At 36.8% G+C, this 18857-nt stretch overlaps 1 protein-coding gene across 1 annotated transcript in view; it reads right to left on the bottom strand.

The window, feature by feature from the left end:
* Positions 1 to 2815: 2815 nt before the first annotated feature.
* ZDHHC2 (zDHHC palmitoyltransferase 2) overlaps positions 2816 to 18857 on the bottom strand; it is a 28485-nt gene continuing 12443 nt past the window's right edge. Inside the window, exons 4-12 of the mRNA XM_086611642.1 lie at positions 15756 to 15876; positions 14766 to 14835; positions 13148 to 13180; positions 8141 to 8261; positions 7303 to 7435; positions 4794 to 4920; positions 4530 to 4622; positions 3309 to 3418; positions 2816 to 2856 (exon numbers count right to left, since the gene is read on the bottom strand). Coding sequence (XP_086467768.1) covers positions 2816 to 2856; positions 3309 to 3418; positions 4530 to 4622; positions 4794 to 4920; positions 7303 to 7435; positions 8141 to 8261; positions 13148 to 13180; positions 14766 to 14835; positions 15756 to 15876 — 849 coding nt within the window. The remainder of the gene's footprint in view (positions 2857 to 3308; positions 3419 to 4529; positions 4623 to 4793; positions 4921 to 7302; positions 7436 to 8140; positions 8262 to 13147; positions 13181 to 14765; positions 14836 to 15755; positions 15877 to 18857) is intronic.

The following is an 18857-nucleotide window of genomic DNA, read 5'->3' as shown; positions in this document are numbered from 1 at the left end:
TTTTTTGTTACATCTCCAGAAAGTCTTAAGTACCACATAGAAATATCTCTGACAGAGCTAAGGGCACAACCACACTGGCACTTATGCTCAAGCCAGAGAAATTACCACTCCTTGGCTACTGCCCTTTTGAGATGTGCATGCATCGGTCTAAGGCAAAACTGACCTCCAGAAGCCCCTTTATGTGGCTTTAGGCTTATGCTTTGGAACATAATCTCCTCTGAAGGTGGTCTCTCTTTAAAAAGGTGTACTTCAAAGTGGATGCTCACATGAAGAAGAAACAAAAATCCCCCAAAACAAACAACCCCCCCAAAACCCGGAGGATGGGGTAACTGGACTGCAAACACAAATCTAACTGTTACTTTCTCAGACTGGACTAAAAGAAGGAAAAAAAAAAAAAAAAAAGAGCATGAGATGTTTACCAAGCTAAACAGCTTGAAAAAAACACTTTCAGCATCTGAAACACAATCACAGACCATGTTTGACATTCAGAATAATCTGAATGACAAAATTCCAGTAAAATGTACGCACTGTTTAAAGAAAGATTAAAATTTGTTACTTAAGTAAAGAAAGCATTAGGACTTCTGAAAGTAGAACTCCAACCTGACAAAACTACTTGCAAGTAATGGTATTTCTATAATATAATTCAAAAATCATAGAATCATAGAATGGTTTGGGTTGGAAGGCACCTTAAAGATCTCTGAGTCTCAAACCCTCTGCCATGGGCAGAGAAACCCTCCACTACAACAGGTTGCTCAAAGCCTCATCCAGCCTGGCCTTGAACACTTCCAGAGATGGGGCAGCCGCAACTTATCTGGGCAACATGTTCCAGTGCTTCACCATCCCCAGACTAAAGAATTTCTTCCTTGGATCTAACTGAAATCTACCCTCCTTCAGTTTAAAGCCATCACCCCTTGTCCTATCACTACACGCTCTTTCAACAAGTCCCTCTCCAGCTTTCCTGTAGCTCCCCTTTAGGTACTGGAAGGCTGCTAGAACGTCTCCCCAGAGCCTTCTCTTCTCCAGGCTGAACAACCCCAACTCTCAGCCTGTTTTTGTAGGAGAGGTGCTCCAGCCCTTGGATCATCTTTGTGGCCCTCCTCTGGACCCGCTCCATCAGCTCCATGTCCTCCTTGTGTTGGGGACTCCAGAGCTGAACGCGGTACTCCAGGTACAGTCTCACAAGAGCTTTTTCTATAAAGCCCATCTCCAGTGTTTTACTCTTGAGTAGTGATGACATGTAAGACATTAAACTAACTGAAGTTGAATAATTCTTTTCCAGAAGCTATTGTTTTGTTGAAACAACTGATGGATTAAACAAGGCAGAAGCATGTCATTTTACATTTTGACTGAAGGGTTAGAAATGAGATTTTTAGATTCTATTAAAAAAAAAAAACTACGCAGAGCAGTCAAAGTTGCAGACACTGGCTGAGTTTCATTCGCTCATCTCTAACTCTGTTCATTTGACACCCACATTTTCAACACTTTAACACTTCACACCATCATCAAGTTTGCAGATGTAGCTATATATGGAACAGTCTGTGTCTTCATTCACCACTTGACACAAAAACAGAATGTAATGGTCAAGAATGTTCTAGTTTCTCTGATGAATCCAACTGAACTTCTGGGACCTTTTTGGTACAAGCTACAGGCCACCTGTTGTACCTGCACACCTGCCATTTTCATCATCTGCCATGGCAGTGCAATACCATGCCTGATGGGTCGAGTAACAATCACTGGAGTTCTCTGATGGCTTTCTACGCCTTCCACTTCCTCCAGAAGGGAACGAGAGCTGCCTGACAGTTGTGACAGCACGTCCATGGGTCACGTCACACACAAATGAAGGAAATCCACTTCAGACACTTTTTCAGGTGCTTCCAATAGCAGAGATGGAAACGACCCTGCTGGAACAACTCCACCAATGTTGTTGGAAAATTGTGTGTTATTTGGTATGCTGAAATTCTTAGGGTTGGAGTCTAATTTTTTATACAGCTTTAAATATGAAATAGTTGCATTCTGTAAGCTTTGGTGGCGTTAGAAATCTTCAAATACTAAAGTGAATACGATGATTGATTGTGTTCCTTCCCCCCAGCCCAATTTTTAAGGTCTCCTCCTCTTATGTATGTAACAGAATTTACTAGCTGCTTCTCAAACCTGAGAAGTCTGTGTTGTAAGATATCAATGCAAGAAATAAATAAAAAAACCCCACACTTCAGCTGTTTTTGACAACAGGTGACCAAATGCTCAGGAAGTCATATGGACACCTTTTGTCTTCAGTAGGCAGCACTTTTAAAATTACCGAACAGGATGCTCAGTACCTGGCATAGAAGAACAAGCTGCTAATAGTTTTACATATTAGAATAAATTTATTTTTCTTTCATTATCTGATAGACCTTTACCTGCTTTAGTAGAGCAAACTATAATCATTCAGCATTAAGAACTAACTTCATTTTCAAACTCAGCTTTACAAATTACTGCTGGACAGCTTGAATAGTCAATTTCATTATCTTTCTAGAGAAAGGGAATAACAACAACACTATTTTGGGATAATACCTAAAACCAAGGGGTATAAACATTAAACAATATTTTGCAAACATGACCCATCAAGAAATCAGAGGTTTAGTTTAAAACTATGAATTCATGTGCTACTATCTCATGGCAAAAAAAAAACACTGAAGAAAACAAAACAGACAGGAATTGCTTTAGTAATTTTCTTTTGTGCATTCTGAAGTGGTAAGGAATCATGGACTAGCATATTAAGTACACAGACTATTAACATACCTTTCCTTATATATTCAGATGTTTCTTTTAAGGGAAACTAGGTTTCATTTTCCATGGTTAATGCAGGATTGCTCATACCTTTAAAGACAAAAAAAATGTATTTCCACAGGAAAAGGACTCATGTCTCTCTCAGCAAATAATACAGCCTTTAATTATTAATTATCTTAATGTCATTCCACTATTACCAAGACTACTCCTGTCCTGTGTCCTTTACACAGCTTTTCACTAGCTGCAACAAGGCATCATATTCTGATAGAAGCAATTTGTTCCCAAAAGAATTATCAGGCTCAGCCTAAAAGATAGTTAGCACCTACTAGTGTTAGGGTTCCCAATTAAACCTGGCCAGGAGTTACTGAGAAGGGCACAGCAGCTCCATACATAGAACTTCCTACAAACATGCATTTAAAATAAGGCTCATGAATTTTGGTTCATTAATACAAACACCAAGTGACCTTGGTTGTTTTTACACTACATCCTCCAAAACTAGTTTGTCACAAAATGAACCACTGCAGCATAAATCAATTCCTTACCAACTTTGCCCTTTTCAGCCTTTCCAGTAGTTTCTGACCAAGAAAGTGTATCCGTAAGAAGGTGGCTCTGGGAATCGCGCAATGGCTTTGCAGGAAACAAGTGGTTCTCACTGTAATGCCAATGAAAAGAACACTGTAGTAAACTGCAGTGATTTTTCATTATCTTACCACCCATTACGAACAGTTTGTCATACGCAGTATTTTTCCCACCTTACCTTGCTGCTTTTTTGATGAATCACTACACTTTTGTCATTACAGACATTACGCTGTAGTTGTCACAGATGCAAGCGCAATCTAAAAAGCGACTCGCTAGCACAGAACGGGGAAACATTCTGATTTTTTTCTTTGACAGATATTATATATTAATACATGTACTTCAATTCCAAATGCACTCTATCCATATTCACTCCCACTACAACAAATCTGACATGATAAATAGTGGAGAGAACATCTCCAAAATCTCTTGCCTAATATAAGCTATGGATCACTGGGTTAAGATTTAAAGTATCAATACCCAGCTAGCTGAAACGTAATGTATTTATTTTATGAATAAAAGATTGTCAATATGATTCCATTATTATTTCTTCGACACATATTCAAGTCTACTACACTTATCACACACTTAATGACATAAATGCTGCTAAAGAATTACAATATGAAATACTAAGCTATTATATTCATTTAGTTTAAGGGACAGCTGCATACTTTTCACACTTTAAAGATGTCATGGCCGTAAAGGATAAGGATTAAGAAAATGTCTCCTATTATTAGCAGAATTATAACACGTGCATTTAATACTCAGTTTCTTGTGCTTCAGCACCAGCGCCAAGATCAGGGATTCCCTTATGCAAAGCATTTCTTCATCAGATACAGAGAAGCAGGCCTCCCCCAACAGCCTTGCAAGGTAATGCATCTGTATTGCAGGCAGATCAACTGTCTCATATATATGCAGAACAGAATGTTACGGATACTGTTTAGGCAGGCATGGAAAATTCAGGTCTTGGGATGCCACTGAACTGAGACAAACTTATTTCCATAAATTTAACTCTGAGGATTGGGTGTATTACAATTTAGCGGTTTAACATCTGACTTGTATTTATTAATAGGATACTCTTTTGTTTGCTTACCACTTTTAAGTATCTTATACATTGTTCTACTTGTATGTGCACAGGAAAAAACAGAATATCAACTATTTGAAATAAGTAACAAAAAGCAGATTACTTTTTGGATGTTGAATTAAGACCACCAGGTGTGGAAGCTTGCTCAGGATCCTGATTAACAAGGCAAGTTGGGAAGGAGCAACCATCTCCTAGACTGAAAAATTCAGAATTAGTGTAATACATACAAAAAAACCTTTGAAGAAATTTTTTTTCTAAAGTGAAAATTACTGTGTCTTACTTCAAAAAAACTAACCACCCCCCCAAACCCTCTGGATCCTGATTATTCAACAGTTTCAACAAATGAAGCATTAAAAAGTGAGCATACCTTGAAAATACAGGCAGCAACCAATATTTCTTCTCATCACCAAACACCTGCCTTAGGTTTTTGCTGAAACCCAAGCTGAAGCCATTCTTGTCTGTTCTGTGACGAAATATGGGAGCTCTGAATACCTCTTAAAAGAAAAAAAAAATTAGATTTCTTTGCAAGATGGCACATATTAAGTTTCACACCAATACGTAGGCAATTGCACTAATGACACCATCATCCAAGGGGAAAGGCTGTACTGCCGCCATGGCTGAGAAAGGGTGGGAGTCTCCTCCACCGTCCTCCCTAATCAAGGCCAGGAAGACTGAGGAACTTACTTTTTAAGAAAGAAGTGATGTGTTACATAAAGATTTCAGCATGTGACTATACCACAGAGAGTGTGCAAGAAAGAAAAACCTTAACAAAGCGTTTACTACAGAAAGAGTAATGGAAAAGAAGAAAAGCTTAACCTACTTTAATAGTAAAACGAGCTTATCACACCCTGGGGTATGAAAATATTGTGTGTCTTTACAGCTGCATCAAGAAAGCACTTTACTCACAGACCCAGATTATTCCCCATGGTCATCCAACCTAAATTTCTGGAGACCAGAGCTACACAGAGCTTCAAGTGTTGCAAAGTGCCTGAAGCAAAAATCTCATTCACTTTCCACCAAGTGACTGATAGTCATTTAATTCCCTTAATTGGCTATATACGTGGCAAACTATGTCCTGACAGCACAGCTCACAGAAACCCTGCTGGAACCATGCAGGGATCGTCCTTCTGCAGTAAATCCTTAGCTATGAACTGCTGGAAATGACCTTCTACATGTAGTTGTATTAGTTAGAAGGTATTTCAAAGAAGGGGGAAGAGAAAAGAGAGATATCCTTTCAGATGCCCATGTTAGGCTAGGAAAACAGCTCCCAGGATGATTTAAACACAATCATGCTTAAGGCTATCATGGATTCATTATCAGACTATTGCATGTTCAAGGTTTCACATATCAAGCAATTTCCAGAAGTAAAATGGGAAGAAGAGACAAACCGATATTTTTGAGTAGCTTAAGTGTTCAGAAAACGTGGTATTTTACCTGCATGGAATTCAATTGGTTTTAAAAACATGAAATATTGAATTGAAAGTGTACTGCATTATGGTTACCTTTGAACATTTTTTTTTTTTCACTAAAATGATAGGAACCGTTTATAAGCCGAATATTTCATCATTTCTGTTCATCTAAGCATCATTAATAAAACTTTTATCCACTTATATCTAGATTAACCAAATTTTTTCCAATACTGATTTCTAAGTAGATGATTTTTCAGAATACTGAAGAAACCCACAAACCCTAGAGAAATCTTGAAGTAAACAAGCTCTCTTCCAATGATATATATGCAAAGTTTTCCATTAATCATCTACATACTAGTAAATCTGAAAAGAACCGGAAAAAAACAGATCAATTCATTGGCTTACTCTAATTCAGCTTATATCAACAGAAGAGCATTTAGAGATTTAGAAACTTTAATGAATATATTGCAAACTAGTATTATTACAGTCCAGGATATAGTATAGAACAGGCACTCAGATCTTCTGCGACTCCTTATATTTATTTATTTATTAAGAGCTGTAACCAGACGAACATGCATCCAGGTGGTGGGAAACGCTGGTTTAACACTGATATTTAATGCAGTTATATGTACGCTCCCACAGTAGAGGCACAGGCCACCTCCTTTGAGGTCTTTAACTCGTAACACAGCGCCCTTTCTATGCATCTATGATTATGTGGTGGACAAGACTCACAACTGTGAAACTGCCCGTGAGATCTCCCTGTTCATTTACTGCTAAATATAGAAGCGCTGCCTTAAAGTCTGTTCTTCTGTACCGGATCGTTCCCTGCCGTTGGCTCTTTGCGCTCATACATATTGATCAAAACCCACGACGCCAGAGCCACAACCAGCCTGCCTTCCACCTTTTCTTTTTCTCTCCTTGCCTCCAGTACAGGCAAAGTTTTGGAATGAATAGCTATGCCTTTCAGAACTTTTAAATGAAACTGTAGTCAAATTGAAGAGAGGAACTTTGGTTCCGCAGGGGGCACGGGTGGGAACAACGCACTGGAGCCAGTGCCCTGACTGAGACACCAGATCAGAGGACTCTGACCTGGGGGCTGGGAATGCCAAATGAGAAGCGCTTGTCCGAGCATGCTTTAGTGTGCCTAACATTTATTACAAAGTGATCTCATTTTTATTTTTTTTAACTTACTCAGTTTCTGTTAACAAGTTATGCATGGGAGGAAGTGGGAGGAAGAGGATAAGTTCATTAATAGCTTGGCCCCTTGGGGCAGGAGGAAAAGAGAATTTCTGCAGAACAGCAGAACTGAGGAGTCAGTACCGGACACTACCAGACGCAGGCACTTCTAATCAGGATCCGAGGACCCTGCATAGGATTGCCCACTTTTTCCATTAACCCCATACATATAGTATACACATCTATTATTTATTCTTTGCTGTCAAACACAGAAGCACTAAATCCACTTACCTAACGTAGACTTATTCTTGCTGACAAGCCAACAATGATACCCAAAGAGAGAAGACAGACTGACAGAAAACATAGCTGCAGCAAAGAATAAAAACATGATGTGGAACTTGGCTTGAGTATCAGGAAGGCCATTCTAAAAATAAAAGAAAATTATGCTGTTAGAATTGGGGAAATAGCTGTTTAATTTGATTATTAATAATCCACTATTCAGCGAAATCAAATTCAGAGCAGACACAAACGTACCATGCAACAAGAGTCTGAATAAATTAATTATACACCTTCTACCTACTGAGGGCCGTGCAATTACGTTGTTGACAGCATCTAAGTTAAGGAAACAGGCCCTTTCCTGAGAAAGTGTAAATACCAACAACAAGAACCTGCAATTTGGATCTGAACTTTGAAGTGTCTTTTAGAAGAGAATAATTTATCTTTACAAAAATTGTCTTGTTTAATTAGCCTTTTCAGAATACTTACAGCATAAATATTGCAAACCTAAGAAGGTAATATCGTAAGTTGTGAACCCAGATAATCATAATTAAAATACTAGAAATGTCCCTTTTCATAGCATAGCATTAAAAGACGTTAACAAAACCCACATAAAACATAAATTCCCTTGTAAACTATTTTCTAAATAATAATTACATACTTGTTCTACACAGCTTCAAAACAATGTCGGAAAAAGTGAAACTTCAGAAACTGATAAACAGAAAAAAAAGAGGGCTATAATTATTAGATAAACTTTTGTATCTCGTATTAGGAGATGCTAAATTACAATGTAAAGCCTCAAATCTCAGACTTCTCACAAGCTTGAAGACAGTACATATATTAGAGTACTTACTGTCCAAAACTTGATAAAATACTGTAAATCCGTTGCAGCAATGAAAAGGCAATACAGTAGAGAGTAAGCCAAGAAGAGAAGAAAAAATTTGTAATTGGAGAATCCTACACAGTTGTTCACCCTGATAAAAAAAAGTAAAAATAAAAATGGAATGTAAAGAAAGCTATATTCTTTCCTTTCATCCAATTTAGAATTAAATTAATTTACTCCAAAAAAGTTAATATTAGTATGTAAACCAAGTTTTGCTTCCTATTTGTGATGCCTCAAGCCACTGAAATGTATTTAGCTTCAACTCGCAAATCAGTGTAGAAATTCTAACCAAAACAACAAAAACAAACCCAAAGAACTTTACCAGGTAATACCACTTTCAATAGTTTACTGAAATTCAGCTTCGACTTATGGTATAAAATCTGTTCCCAGCACATCTGACGTAAATGCGACTGCAGTGACAGTTACTTTTTTAGTTTGCAAGTAAGCTTAGGAATCTATGTTTTACCATTAGGCATACTGTACATAACAACCGAGACAGTTACAAGCCAAGATTTTCAATATCGATTGAATTTTGTGAGAATAAAAGCAGTTTCATTTAATCCACATCGTCCTTCATTAATGATACTACATATTAGTGTAAGCTTTATTAATAAGATTCTAAAACTTCAGAGTATTCACAGGAGATCTCTAAAAATATTTACATTTATATAAAATAATGAGGGAGATACTACTTTCGAGTAAACAGAAAATGTTCCGTATCAGTGACAACATGACAATAAATAAAAAAAAGATTAGGAATGTTTACATATACATCCAAATGTTAAAATAAATCTCATTTTATTATTTTTTATTTATGGGCTTCAAGTTCACCTGTTTCCCATTTTTGAAGAATTTATACATTACAATGAGCAACTAGTATACACTATGATCAGGATCACATGATGAGGGTACATTTAGTACCACAGCAGCTTCCCATTAGAGGCAATATATTGTCTTATGAATTTTAGAGCACTATTAAACATGTAACTACGTTACATCCACCAAACAAAAAATACTGGAGTGCTGCCCGTGGACAGTTTATTGGTACGCAGCTTCCTTCTTCTTCTACTTGGTTGCATTAAGAAGCTAACCAAAGTTATCATTAGCACTGCTAACTTTGACGTAACTCTCCACGAGTTAAAAAAAAAAAAAATCCATATACCTTTAACTAATTGATACTGCTGTCAGAAAGACATTAGGAGAAAATCAAGAAATTAAGAAAAGACTACATCCATGAAAGCACTTGTATGTTGAAAAATAAGTCTAAAAAAAATAAGAAGGCATGGCCAAGTCTCACCTTTAGCTTCTTCTAGAAGTATGGGACAAGTTATTGCAACTATTCTCTTCTTCAGGGAGACAGTGATGGTAATAGCAGGATACACAGTAATCAGAATAGGGTAAAATCTTAAAATACCAAATAAACTTTCACTTTACACTACTGTTATCCATCCTCAGGGTGGATAGGGGTTTCTTTGTTTTGTTATTGGTTTTGTTTTTACAAAACATGCCACCTTGGCTAAAAATTAAATTTAGCACTGTCATTTAAACATGCAGCAATAGCTAAGCATCTGTATAAACTACAATTAAGAAGGACTCACGAGAGATTGTTCTAATAAAAAAAAAATCACAAAGAGAAGGTATGTTTCTAAGCTCATCATGATTCTTATTGGAAAGTAAATTTACAATTCTCCACAGTTAAGTGCCTTCTTCATTAAATATGTCAAAGACAGCAATTCCATGGTAAAACTCCAAGCAATTCAGGTACAAGAATTCTATGATAACTCTACTTTCATGGTAATTCTTTTATGACAGTTTTTACTTTGTGATACAGTCTAGCGAGGAAATTGAAATGTTATTTGCCAGTGATGAAATTTCTTGAATCAAGGACAGATTTCTACCTCATTGTTCTTCTGCACTACTGCATACAGTACACACATTTTAAAAAAAACTTAGACAAATTATCCCACTCCCCGCAGCTTTAACAAAGGAGTTGACAGACTGAGGAGTTCTTACTGGAAGAGAATAGTTCATCAAAAGATTAAAGAGAAAGTAAACACCAAGGTTTTGTAATTATGCTATTTGAACACGCAGTACCAAATCATAAGACCCAAGAATGGTAGTTAGATTTAAAGTCTAGCATTTTGAGGAAGAGTAAAACTGATAAATGCACAGACTTGCTAAATAATGGTGTGCTATTGCAGTGAAACATTCATACAAAAGAACATTCCAAGTTAAAACGTGAATTACAGATAACATTTAAAACAATTAATTTTGAAGTACAACAAGAAGCGATACCCTTTCTATCTCAAGAGCTAGTTTGCTGAAAATGCCAGGTAAAAAAATAAATCACACGGCACTGAAGGTGATGCAGCTCGGTTAACAAAAACATCACAGAATTAAGGAGATGTTAAATTATTTTCAGATGACTCAAAAGACAAAGGGGAGATGTTTCAAATGATTCCTAAGGTGTTGCTAATGCATCTTGTTAATACCAGGGCTACTATGTACAAATTACAGTTTTGGTGCCTCAAGCCATCGCGTTCCTGCCTGCAGCTCCATCTATCCTATGAGTAGCAGAAGCACCAGCATAGAAATCACTAATGCTTTTATTTCTGCATTGAGTAGTTAGAGGGCAATTAGATTTAAGTATTTCCATTTATCACAGCACTTCCATTAGTACTGGAGCGATAGCCAAAATAAAGCCTCCCAAAAAGCAGAAAACAGCTGACCTGGGGCTAGGATATGACTACCGTCTCACTGCCTCTGCCTTCCAAAGGCTTCACCTTTCTTTCCCTAGGTCATTTTTACCTGTCTGTCCAGAAATTCTTCTCCTAGCAGAATATCAAAATAGTAATTCCCATTACTATTTCTCTGCTTTCCCTAAGCATCACACAGGTTCTTTCTCACCTCTTTCCCACCAAACTTGCTCCCACCAAAAAATCACAACACAAAAAGCAAAGCAGAACCTAATGATGTCTGCAGGGGGGGCTAAACCCCACCTGTTATACTGATTTGTGCCCTTACTTTTCCTGGTAAAATAGCCACGATACTTCCCAAAGACCCCTTGAACATGGCTTTTAAAGGAAACTATTATAAAGTTTGATCAGCATCTGCGCAGTACTTCAAAGTTCTTCTCACTTTCACATAGTTAATTTTTTCAGGGTGAGCAAGGAACTGTGGTCAGCCACTCAACTCAGGAAAAATAAAACAAGACAATACCTCTTTTCCCAGTGCATTTCTGTTGCTTGTGAGTACAAAAGGAACAATTCTCCATCAAGAAGTGTTATACATCTTTCAAGTACCTTCTCTATGTCTGTTTTTTGTTTTTGCACTCATTGCATATTAGATAAAAACAATGAGCAACATAAATAATCTCTCAAACTGCATATGTTAATGTTTGGATACAAAGAGTCTGCAAACAGGTAAAATAAGCAAATGCTACTAAGAGGAAAATGGAGTTTATTTTTCTAGAAGTCTATGCTCTAGCTAAATATCACTTTGCTGCCCCTTTACACAAGTCCTCAGTTTATGATTTGGTATTTAAGGCAATAAATTTTTATTCTGAAATTGAAGTTTACATGAAGGACATTTTCATGTACTATTCTAAGGCAGGGTAACTCAAAAAATCCCAAACAGACCATAAAGCTTATAGGAAGCGCTTATAACACTGAAGAATAATAGTGATATTGAGACTTTTCACTGATATTTTGTCAGGAATAGCCTGACAGCTATTTTTCTTACAGCTTTCTACAAGACAGCTATAAAAAGGCTGAAAAAATGAAACAGCCTTTTTACTTATAAGAAATTTGTTCCACATTCAATGGTTTTATCCGTTTGTGTTTTGGTTTGTGGTTTTGGGTTTGTTTTTTGGGGGGGTTTTGTTGTTTGGTGGGATTTGTTTGTTTGTTGTTTGGTTTTTTTTTTTAAGAAACACAGTACCAACACTAAGCATCATCAAGTTTCACATGCCGATATCCCTACAGCAAAATAATATGTAGGCACTAACTCCACCCTATATTGTTAAGTATTTCTTTTAACTGTGTCTACCGTGCAGCTGCAAAATAAGAGATTCTTAAATCATACTGCATTATGTCAAAGGCTGTAGACAGGACCAAGACAAACAGGAGGAGCCCAGCATCCCTTCCTCCCCTAGGACAGAGTCTCCTCTGCCCAGGAATTTGATTTAAGAAGGTCAAACCAGCTGCTTAGAACCATCTACCATTCACTTTGTGCAACACAGGAGATTCTTCTTTTCTGATCGGTTTCACGTGGTGAAGAACTGCCATCTATCACTCAATCCTCTTAACTTGGACCTTACTAAACACTTATCTTTTATTATTTCTGTGAGATACTTGCCAAACTGACATAAAATTAACTATATATCCTGTCTACCCACTGGCTGCTGAGAAAAGACAGGAAAACGAAACCACTGTGCAGGCTGATGCAGCAGCAAAAGGTGGGAGGGTGGGAGGGAGAAGGAAGAGAAAAATGAAAGAAAACAAAGAATTCATAAAACTAAAAGAGCTAACTTGCTGTTTCCAACAAGCCCACTCAAGCTGTCCCAGGAGCTTCAGTATGGCCAACAGCCCTTCCCTTTGGTTTTGAACCTAGGGTAGTATTTCATCATTATGCAACTAAGCCACAGTAATAGTCGAACTCAAAGTCCATGCAAAAAAGATGCAATTCTTAAAAGAAGATTTCTTATTGACCAGAAGTCTAACTCATCCTAGCCGTAAAAACATGGAGTCACCTAACTCAAAGGGCTAAGAAAAATGATACAAGAACTTCTTTCCTCATCTCACACCTAGGAAAAGAGGACATGCAGTAAATAACTCTGATGGCCCTGCAAGACCGGTAAATTCACATAAGCATCTGACTCTAACAACTAATAGCAAAGCATCACCTTCATAACAGGCCCCTCTAGAGTTTATTTTACTAAATCAGAAAGTAAGACAAGAAAGTCAACAGTACACTCACCAAGGGCAATGATGATCCATTTTCAAAATGCATCTTAAAAAAACCCAACAGAATTCCAAGCATTGCAAAAGGCAAAAGAAAAACAAAAGTCAGTAGCAGTTAACGTGTCAGATTTAAATTATTCACATACAGATTAAGAATTACCCATATGTACTATTGGTCTCCTAATCTATTTAATGAAGATGTCTGTCTAAATTCACATAACACAGTTTACCTACAAGCAAACTGCAGGTAACCCAAGCTCAAAACACTTGTTCTGACAAGAGCTCAGTGATTTCAGAAAATAAAATCTATAACTTCATCTTTAGGATTTAGTTCTCATTCTGAATAGGTTTTTCAACTATTGTTTATTCTCTGACAGAGACTTAGAAACTGGGCTAATTCAATTATTACATATTTAGTAATGCAACTAAATACATTTCCAAGTACATGATTTGCTTCTATAGAAATATATGCAGATGGACAGGAGGTTTTTAAGAACTTACCTTGTATAAAAAATACCACACATTTTTGCAATTTATCACTCTCCATAATAAAACATGCACAAGAAAATCAGATATAATTGAAGTAAGTGAATTTTGACAAGGTAACGACAAAACAAAGGTATTCTACAAAATATATTAACTGATGGCATTCTGCAAATTTCACTCTTATTTCACGGGATAACACAGGTCACCCTTTTCCTCTACCCTGCTCAGACACGAGTATGTTCCTATCTCACATTGCAACCACCATCCCATACGACACAACCAAGATCCTCTTTCTGCCTCAACTCAGTTACTCTTTCAGTCTCTGCTGTTTTGCTGGACAAAAATGGAAAGCCTCCTCTGCCTCACAGTCACGTTGGAAGGTTTTATGAATGATCAGCCGAAGAGTATTTGGAATAGCCTTAAAGCTAAGAATAAATCAACCTTTGAGGAAGCCCCTTCTCTTAAAAGTTAGAAATCTAAATCGCTGGGGGCAAGAGTGGAGAAACAGACAGACATCCAAGCTAACTGGAGAACGGTCAGAGAAAAGAACAGCCAAAAGAAAGATTAAATTAGAAAGCAGTTAGACCTCTGGGGAATACGGAGGTGAACTTCATTTTGCATTAGACAAACAAAAACTTCATTTTATGGCTTCAGATAGAAATGGCGAATGTTTGGTTGTTTCTTTCTTTAAATAAAAATAACCTGCAAGTTATCCAATGAAAAATAGGATATTAAGTTTTTTTACCTCAGATAAGATGTAAGTGACATCATGATTAGACTGAGATGGGTAGTGATCTTTATTCAGATTCTAACAAAAGAAGCAAATTTTTGTTTATCAGCTATTTTTGGTTACATTCTTAAGGAAAGTTCTTTATTAATATTCATAATTTTAACCATTATGTAAAGAATCTGTAAAACCATGTAAACTATGTTGGCATCACGAAAGCCACCAAATGAACTAGAGCAAGTTACAGACTTCCTTAGAAAGTAACAAATTCAAAAAACCTGAACCCGAAAAAAATCTAAGGAATAAAAAAAGCTTCTCAGCCAAAACATGAAACCTGAAAAATTTATGCATAAAAAATAAAAGTGTCAAGGAAAAAAAATCCATTTATTAAGAAAACCACTTATTTAAAATATTTTCTTACTTGTCGCACACAGAACAGTGATGGCAACGATCTGGTTTTACAAGATGGCATCTGTCACAGTATCTGATTGCTAAAGAAAAAAGTTCCAAGATTAGATCTCAACATACAGTTGCACATTCTGATTCCTGAAGTCTGCACAAAAGTAAATACTAGCAGCTCAGCCCAGCAGAACACCCAGGAAAGCATTTCAGCATGATTAGAAGCAGTTGCAAATACTGAAGCATTCTTTAAGTACTTGCAGTGCTGAATCTAGCAGAGTGAACCCAAAAAGCTCAGTTTTTGCAATCTCTGCTAATCATGCTAATCAGGGTTCTTTCTTCCAAAACCCTCAGCTCTGTAAAACAACAAATGAACCAAAAAAATCCACAAAACCCTCACTAAACTGGAAAACCTTTAACGACTGTTGAACAATATAGCTCTTTTAAGTTTTTATTCTAACAGCTTTAATTTACAATCTGAGATTATCTCTTGAATTTGCTTAGCTAGCCAGCATTCACAAGCTTACAATATCAATAGGTAAAGATCACCTCTCAGCTGGGAAGAATTTTTGTTCTTGCAACTGAGCAATCAGAAAGTACACCAGTAACAGTTTCTTACTGTGATCTATCTAGCTATACATGACATGCAGACAGTGATTATTTTTTTAATCTATGAAAGAAGAATGCAGCTAAAGACTGCTACAGTCTCTTCTGCAGTTTGTTAGTATTACAAGTCATTTGTTAATGCCAGTTTGCAAACATTTAGCAAGGCATTGTCAATCCACTTTAAAATCCAAAATTTATGCAGCAATTTACTTTCCAACAATCTTCCTGCTGAATAAATGTAGCTGCATAAAGCTACATTAAAGTTAAGTTCTTGGGTCGCTTTGTTATTTTATGAAGTATGAAAAGCAGTTCTTCCCTACAATCCAAACCTTTGAATGTTTTTTCCATTAGTTTAGGCAGCACATCAAGACACCTGCCTTCAGTGGTCTCTTGAACACCTATTTACCTCCAGACATTGTCCGTGTATAGATAGGAAGATCCTTGGCTGCCCGTCTTAAGACTTCTTGCTGAGATTCACCTCTAGGCTCCTTCTCTAGGGATTCCTTGTCTGAATATGATAGATGAAACTGGAATAACATTTAAAATAAAGATACGTTACCAAATTTCAAGTTAAATAAGTATCTGTAGAGATTTAAAGAGAAAGAAATATTCATTATATAAAAATGGATTAGCAGCATGTACAAGTTATTACATCAAATAATCTGGTGTTCCTAAGACCACTAATTTAGTTTATGGCAACTAAAGACAAAAATTAAAATTATTTCTGATTTGGTATCGATGCAATGCTGAATGCTTCCAGAAGTAATAAGCGACACTCTTCAAAAGAAGGATAAAGAGTTTGCCATTCCCTTGAAAGGTCAGTTAATTTACTTCCATAATACTAAATATTAGGTAGTGAATATAAGCTAGGGATGTCACGCCTTTAACTGAAAGAAAATACACTACTAGTAATAGCGGAAAAGATAGCTTTATTTCTCTTCTGCTGTCTGGCATTTTCCCATTTATTCTTTGCCACTGGAGAGTTGCTCTTCTCTTCATGCAGGTGTTAGGATGTGTTTTTACTTCAGAAATTGGCTGAGAGAAGGAAGAGATGGGTGTCCTGTATGACAGAACAACCACATCTTAACATCTTCCTGCATAAAAGGACAACTTCTGTCACTGACCAAAATGGCCTTAACAAACATTGCTCCACTAAGAGCCGAGAGGGTGGAAGAAATGCACAGCATATATGAAGCAGTCCAAATTTCTTATACTCTAGTCCTCTACAACACAGCTTTGTTGCTGTCGCTTCTAGAAATGGGCAGATGCCAAAGTCTTTGGTATCTCTATCAGAGAAACAAGATACAAAATCACCTCTGAAAAGAAGTCTGTATTTGGCAGGAAAAGTGGCTGTCTCTAACCTGTACCAGAAACAGAAGCCCTCTGCACAGCATTTATGTCTACAGAAAGGCTAGTCATTACAATAATTCTAAATTTTTTCCTAAACGAAAATGATGCAAGTAAAACTGTGAAAGCAGACAGAAACATAGAGTTAGGAGCCTATTCTCACTTCCATAGAGAAGGCACCACTCTACCTTCCTGAAAAAACTCACAATCTTCCAGCAGAAGCTGGAGGTTTACTATTTAGCGTGAGTTTCTCAGGTCACATTTCATTTTTTCCCTGGCAAGAATACGCTATTGCCAACACCTGAATTGATTTATGTTGGGATACGTAGGATTTCTCACTGCAGAACTTAGTTCAGAATACTTTTCTTTTTTTTTTTTTAATGCTTCCTGTTTGATGTACACAGAGCTATTGCTCCATCATTTTGTGTTGGTTCTCAGAGAAGTCCTAAGTCTACAAAACCTTTCTGCCTGGGAAACCATCTTCTCTCCCACCTTCACACAATGCTTGCATGTAGCTGGTACACACAGCTGCAGAATGGCACATACTAAAGTGAAGTCCTTCAAAGTCTCTTAAAGAGAAACTGCTGCTGGAGCTTCAGTGCTTTTCATATGTGTAAAAAGTTGATATAAGCTTAAAAAGAAATATATAGGCTGTGTGGTTTGCACCAGCTGCAGTATTCATGAAAAAAACCAAAACACAAAAGCTTTATCTGTTTTTCAGTCTTCAAATGAGTATTTGCTATAATTGATCAATCAGGTCAATTAAGTTTAAAATACATCCTTTTACATTTCGAGACTTCATCCTAGAAACCGGAAGCCAAGCAGCAACTTAACGTTACAAAATACCCTAATTAAATTTAAAATGCTCTAGTAGATTAGGAAAATGACATGGAACAACAAAGATGTCACCTACTGCCAGCAACACTGTGTAAATTCAAAGAACACAGAAACACCACACATTACTTTCTATTACCCAACTTCAATACTTTTAATATCCCATTTGAAGTTCTCCAGTAGCATTGTATGATGGCTTTAGAATCCCACTATAATTACTAAGGATTTGTCAAAATGTTTTGGAAGTCTTTGTTGGCATCAGCCCAGTGATTTGAAAACCCTTCTAATTATTGCTACAGTCACCATATACATGCATATATTTTGCTATGTAATTACCAAATGAAATAGGTTCATAATTTATTTTGCTCCTCTCCAGCCCAAGCTGTAGTAAAGACTGCAGTGTGAAATTCAAGGAAGATGCCAATTACTTTGAATTATCTACTTGTTTCCACAATTACATATCTTATTAGTGAATTAGAACTATTCAGAAAAGAACCTCTGCACAACAGACAGCAGAAATCACAAGCTATTTATTTTGTGTTGGCCTGGTAGTTATAGGAGGTACAGTTATGAGTCCATGCAGAAATAAATATTGGATTTATGGATATTTCAAACTCCAGAGCAGCCACAGTATGATTCCTCTTGACCTCGGAGGGCGTGTGCCATAGCACCTACTGAGGACTGAGGGACTTCTGTACAAAGACAGGATGGAAGAGGCCAAAAAGTTGCACTGGTTGTATCAAGCTGCATGGGGAAGATTTTTATCAAGGCTATTGACAGTTTTCTCCTTTTCTTTTTTTAATGTTAGAAAGAATGTGAAATTCAAATAATAAAAAAAAAACGCAAAACTGTACTAAAAGCAATTATCTTGAGGCTACATCATGTTGAACATGTTTTTGTATCTTAATATTCTCCAAGACAACTGGATCCTTCTTCTTTAACACTTCTGTACTAGCTGGATGTAGACTTGAGTTATACATTTACCTCAGACCTCTTTTCCATGCAGCTGTTCTATACTAGCTCCCTTCTTGCTTAGCCAGTCATGACTTCCCAGTGTCAGCTTACCTGTTGTGTGCTCACGCAACAACCCCCGAGTTCCTTTATACCAAAACAGATGGGGAAGAAGCTTTAATTCAGAGGACAACAGACAGATGCTGACAGGAGATGTAAGTCATAGATATACAGAAATATTTTTTTGCCCACATAGGCATATCCCATGCAAAGATTTAAGCTGCTAGTTCAAATAACTCATATTTTTCAAGTGAAGAGGTTTTTTTCTTCTTAATATCATAAATATTATCTAATTTTAAAGATCTATTAAAAAACC

This window comes from Tauraco erythrolophus, chromosome 5, assembly GCF_009769465.1.
Source record: "Tauraco erythrolophus isolate bTauEry1 chromosome 5, bTauEry1.pri, whole genome shotgun sequence".
Lineage (NCBI taxonomy): Eukaryota > Metazoa > Chordata > Aves > Musophagiformes > Musophagidae > Tauraco > Tauraco erythrolophus.
The sequence above is the reverse complement of the archived record's forward strand: the minus strand, read 5'-3'. Positions and strand labels throughout refer to the sequence as shown.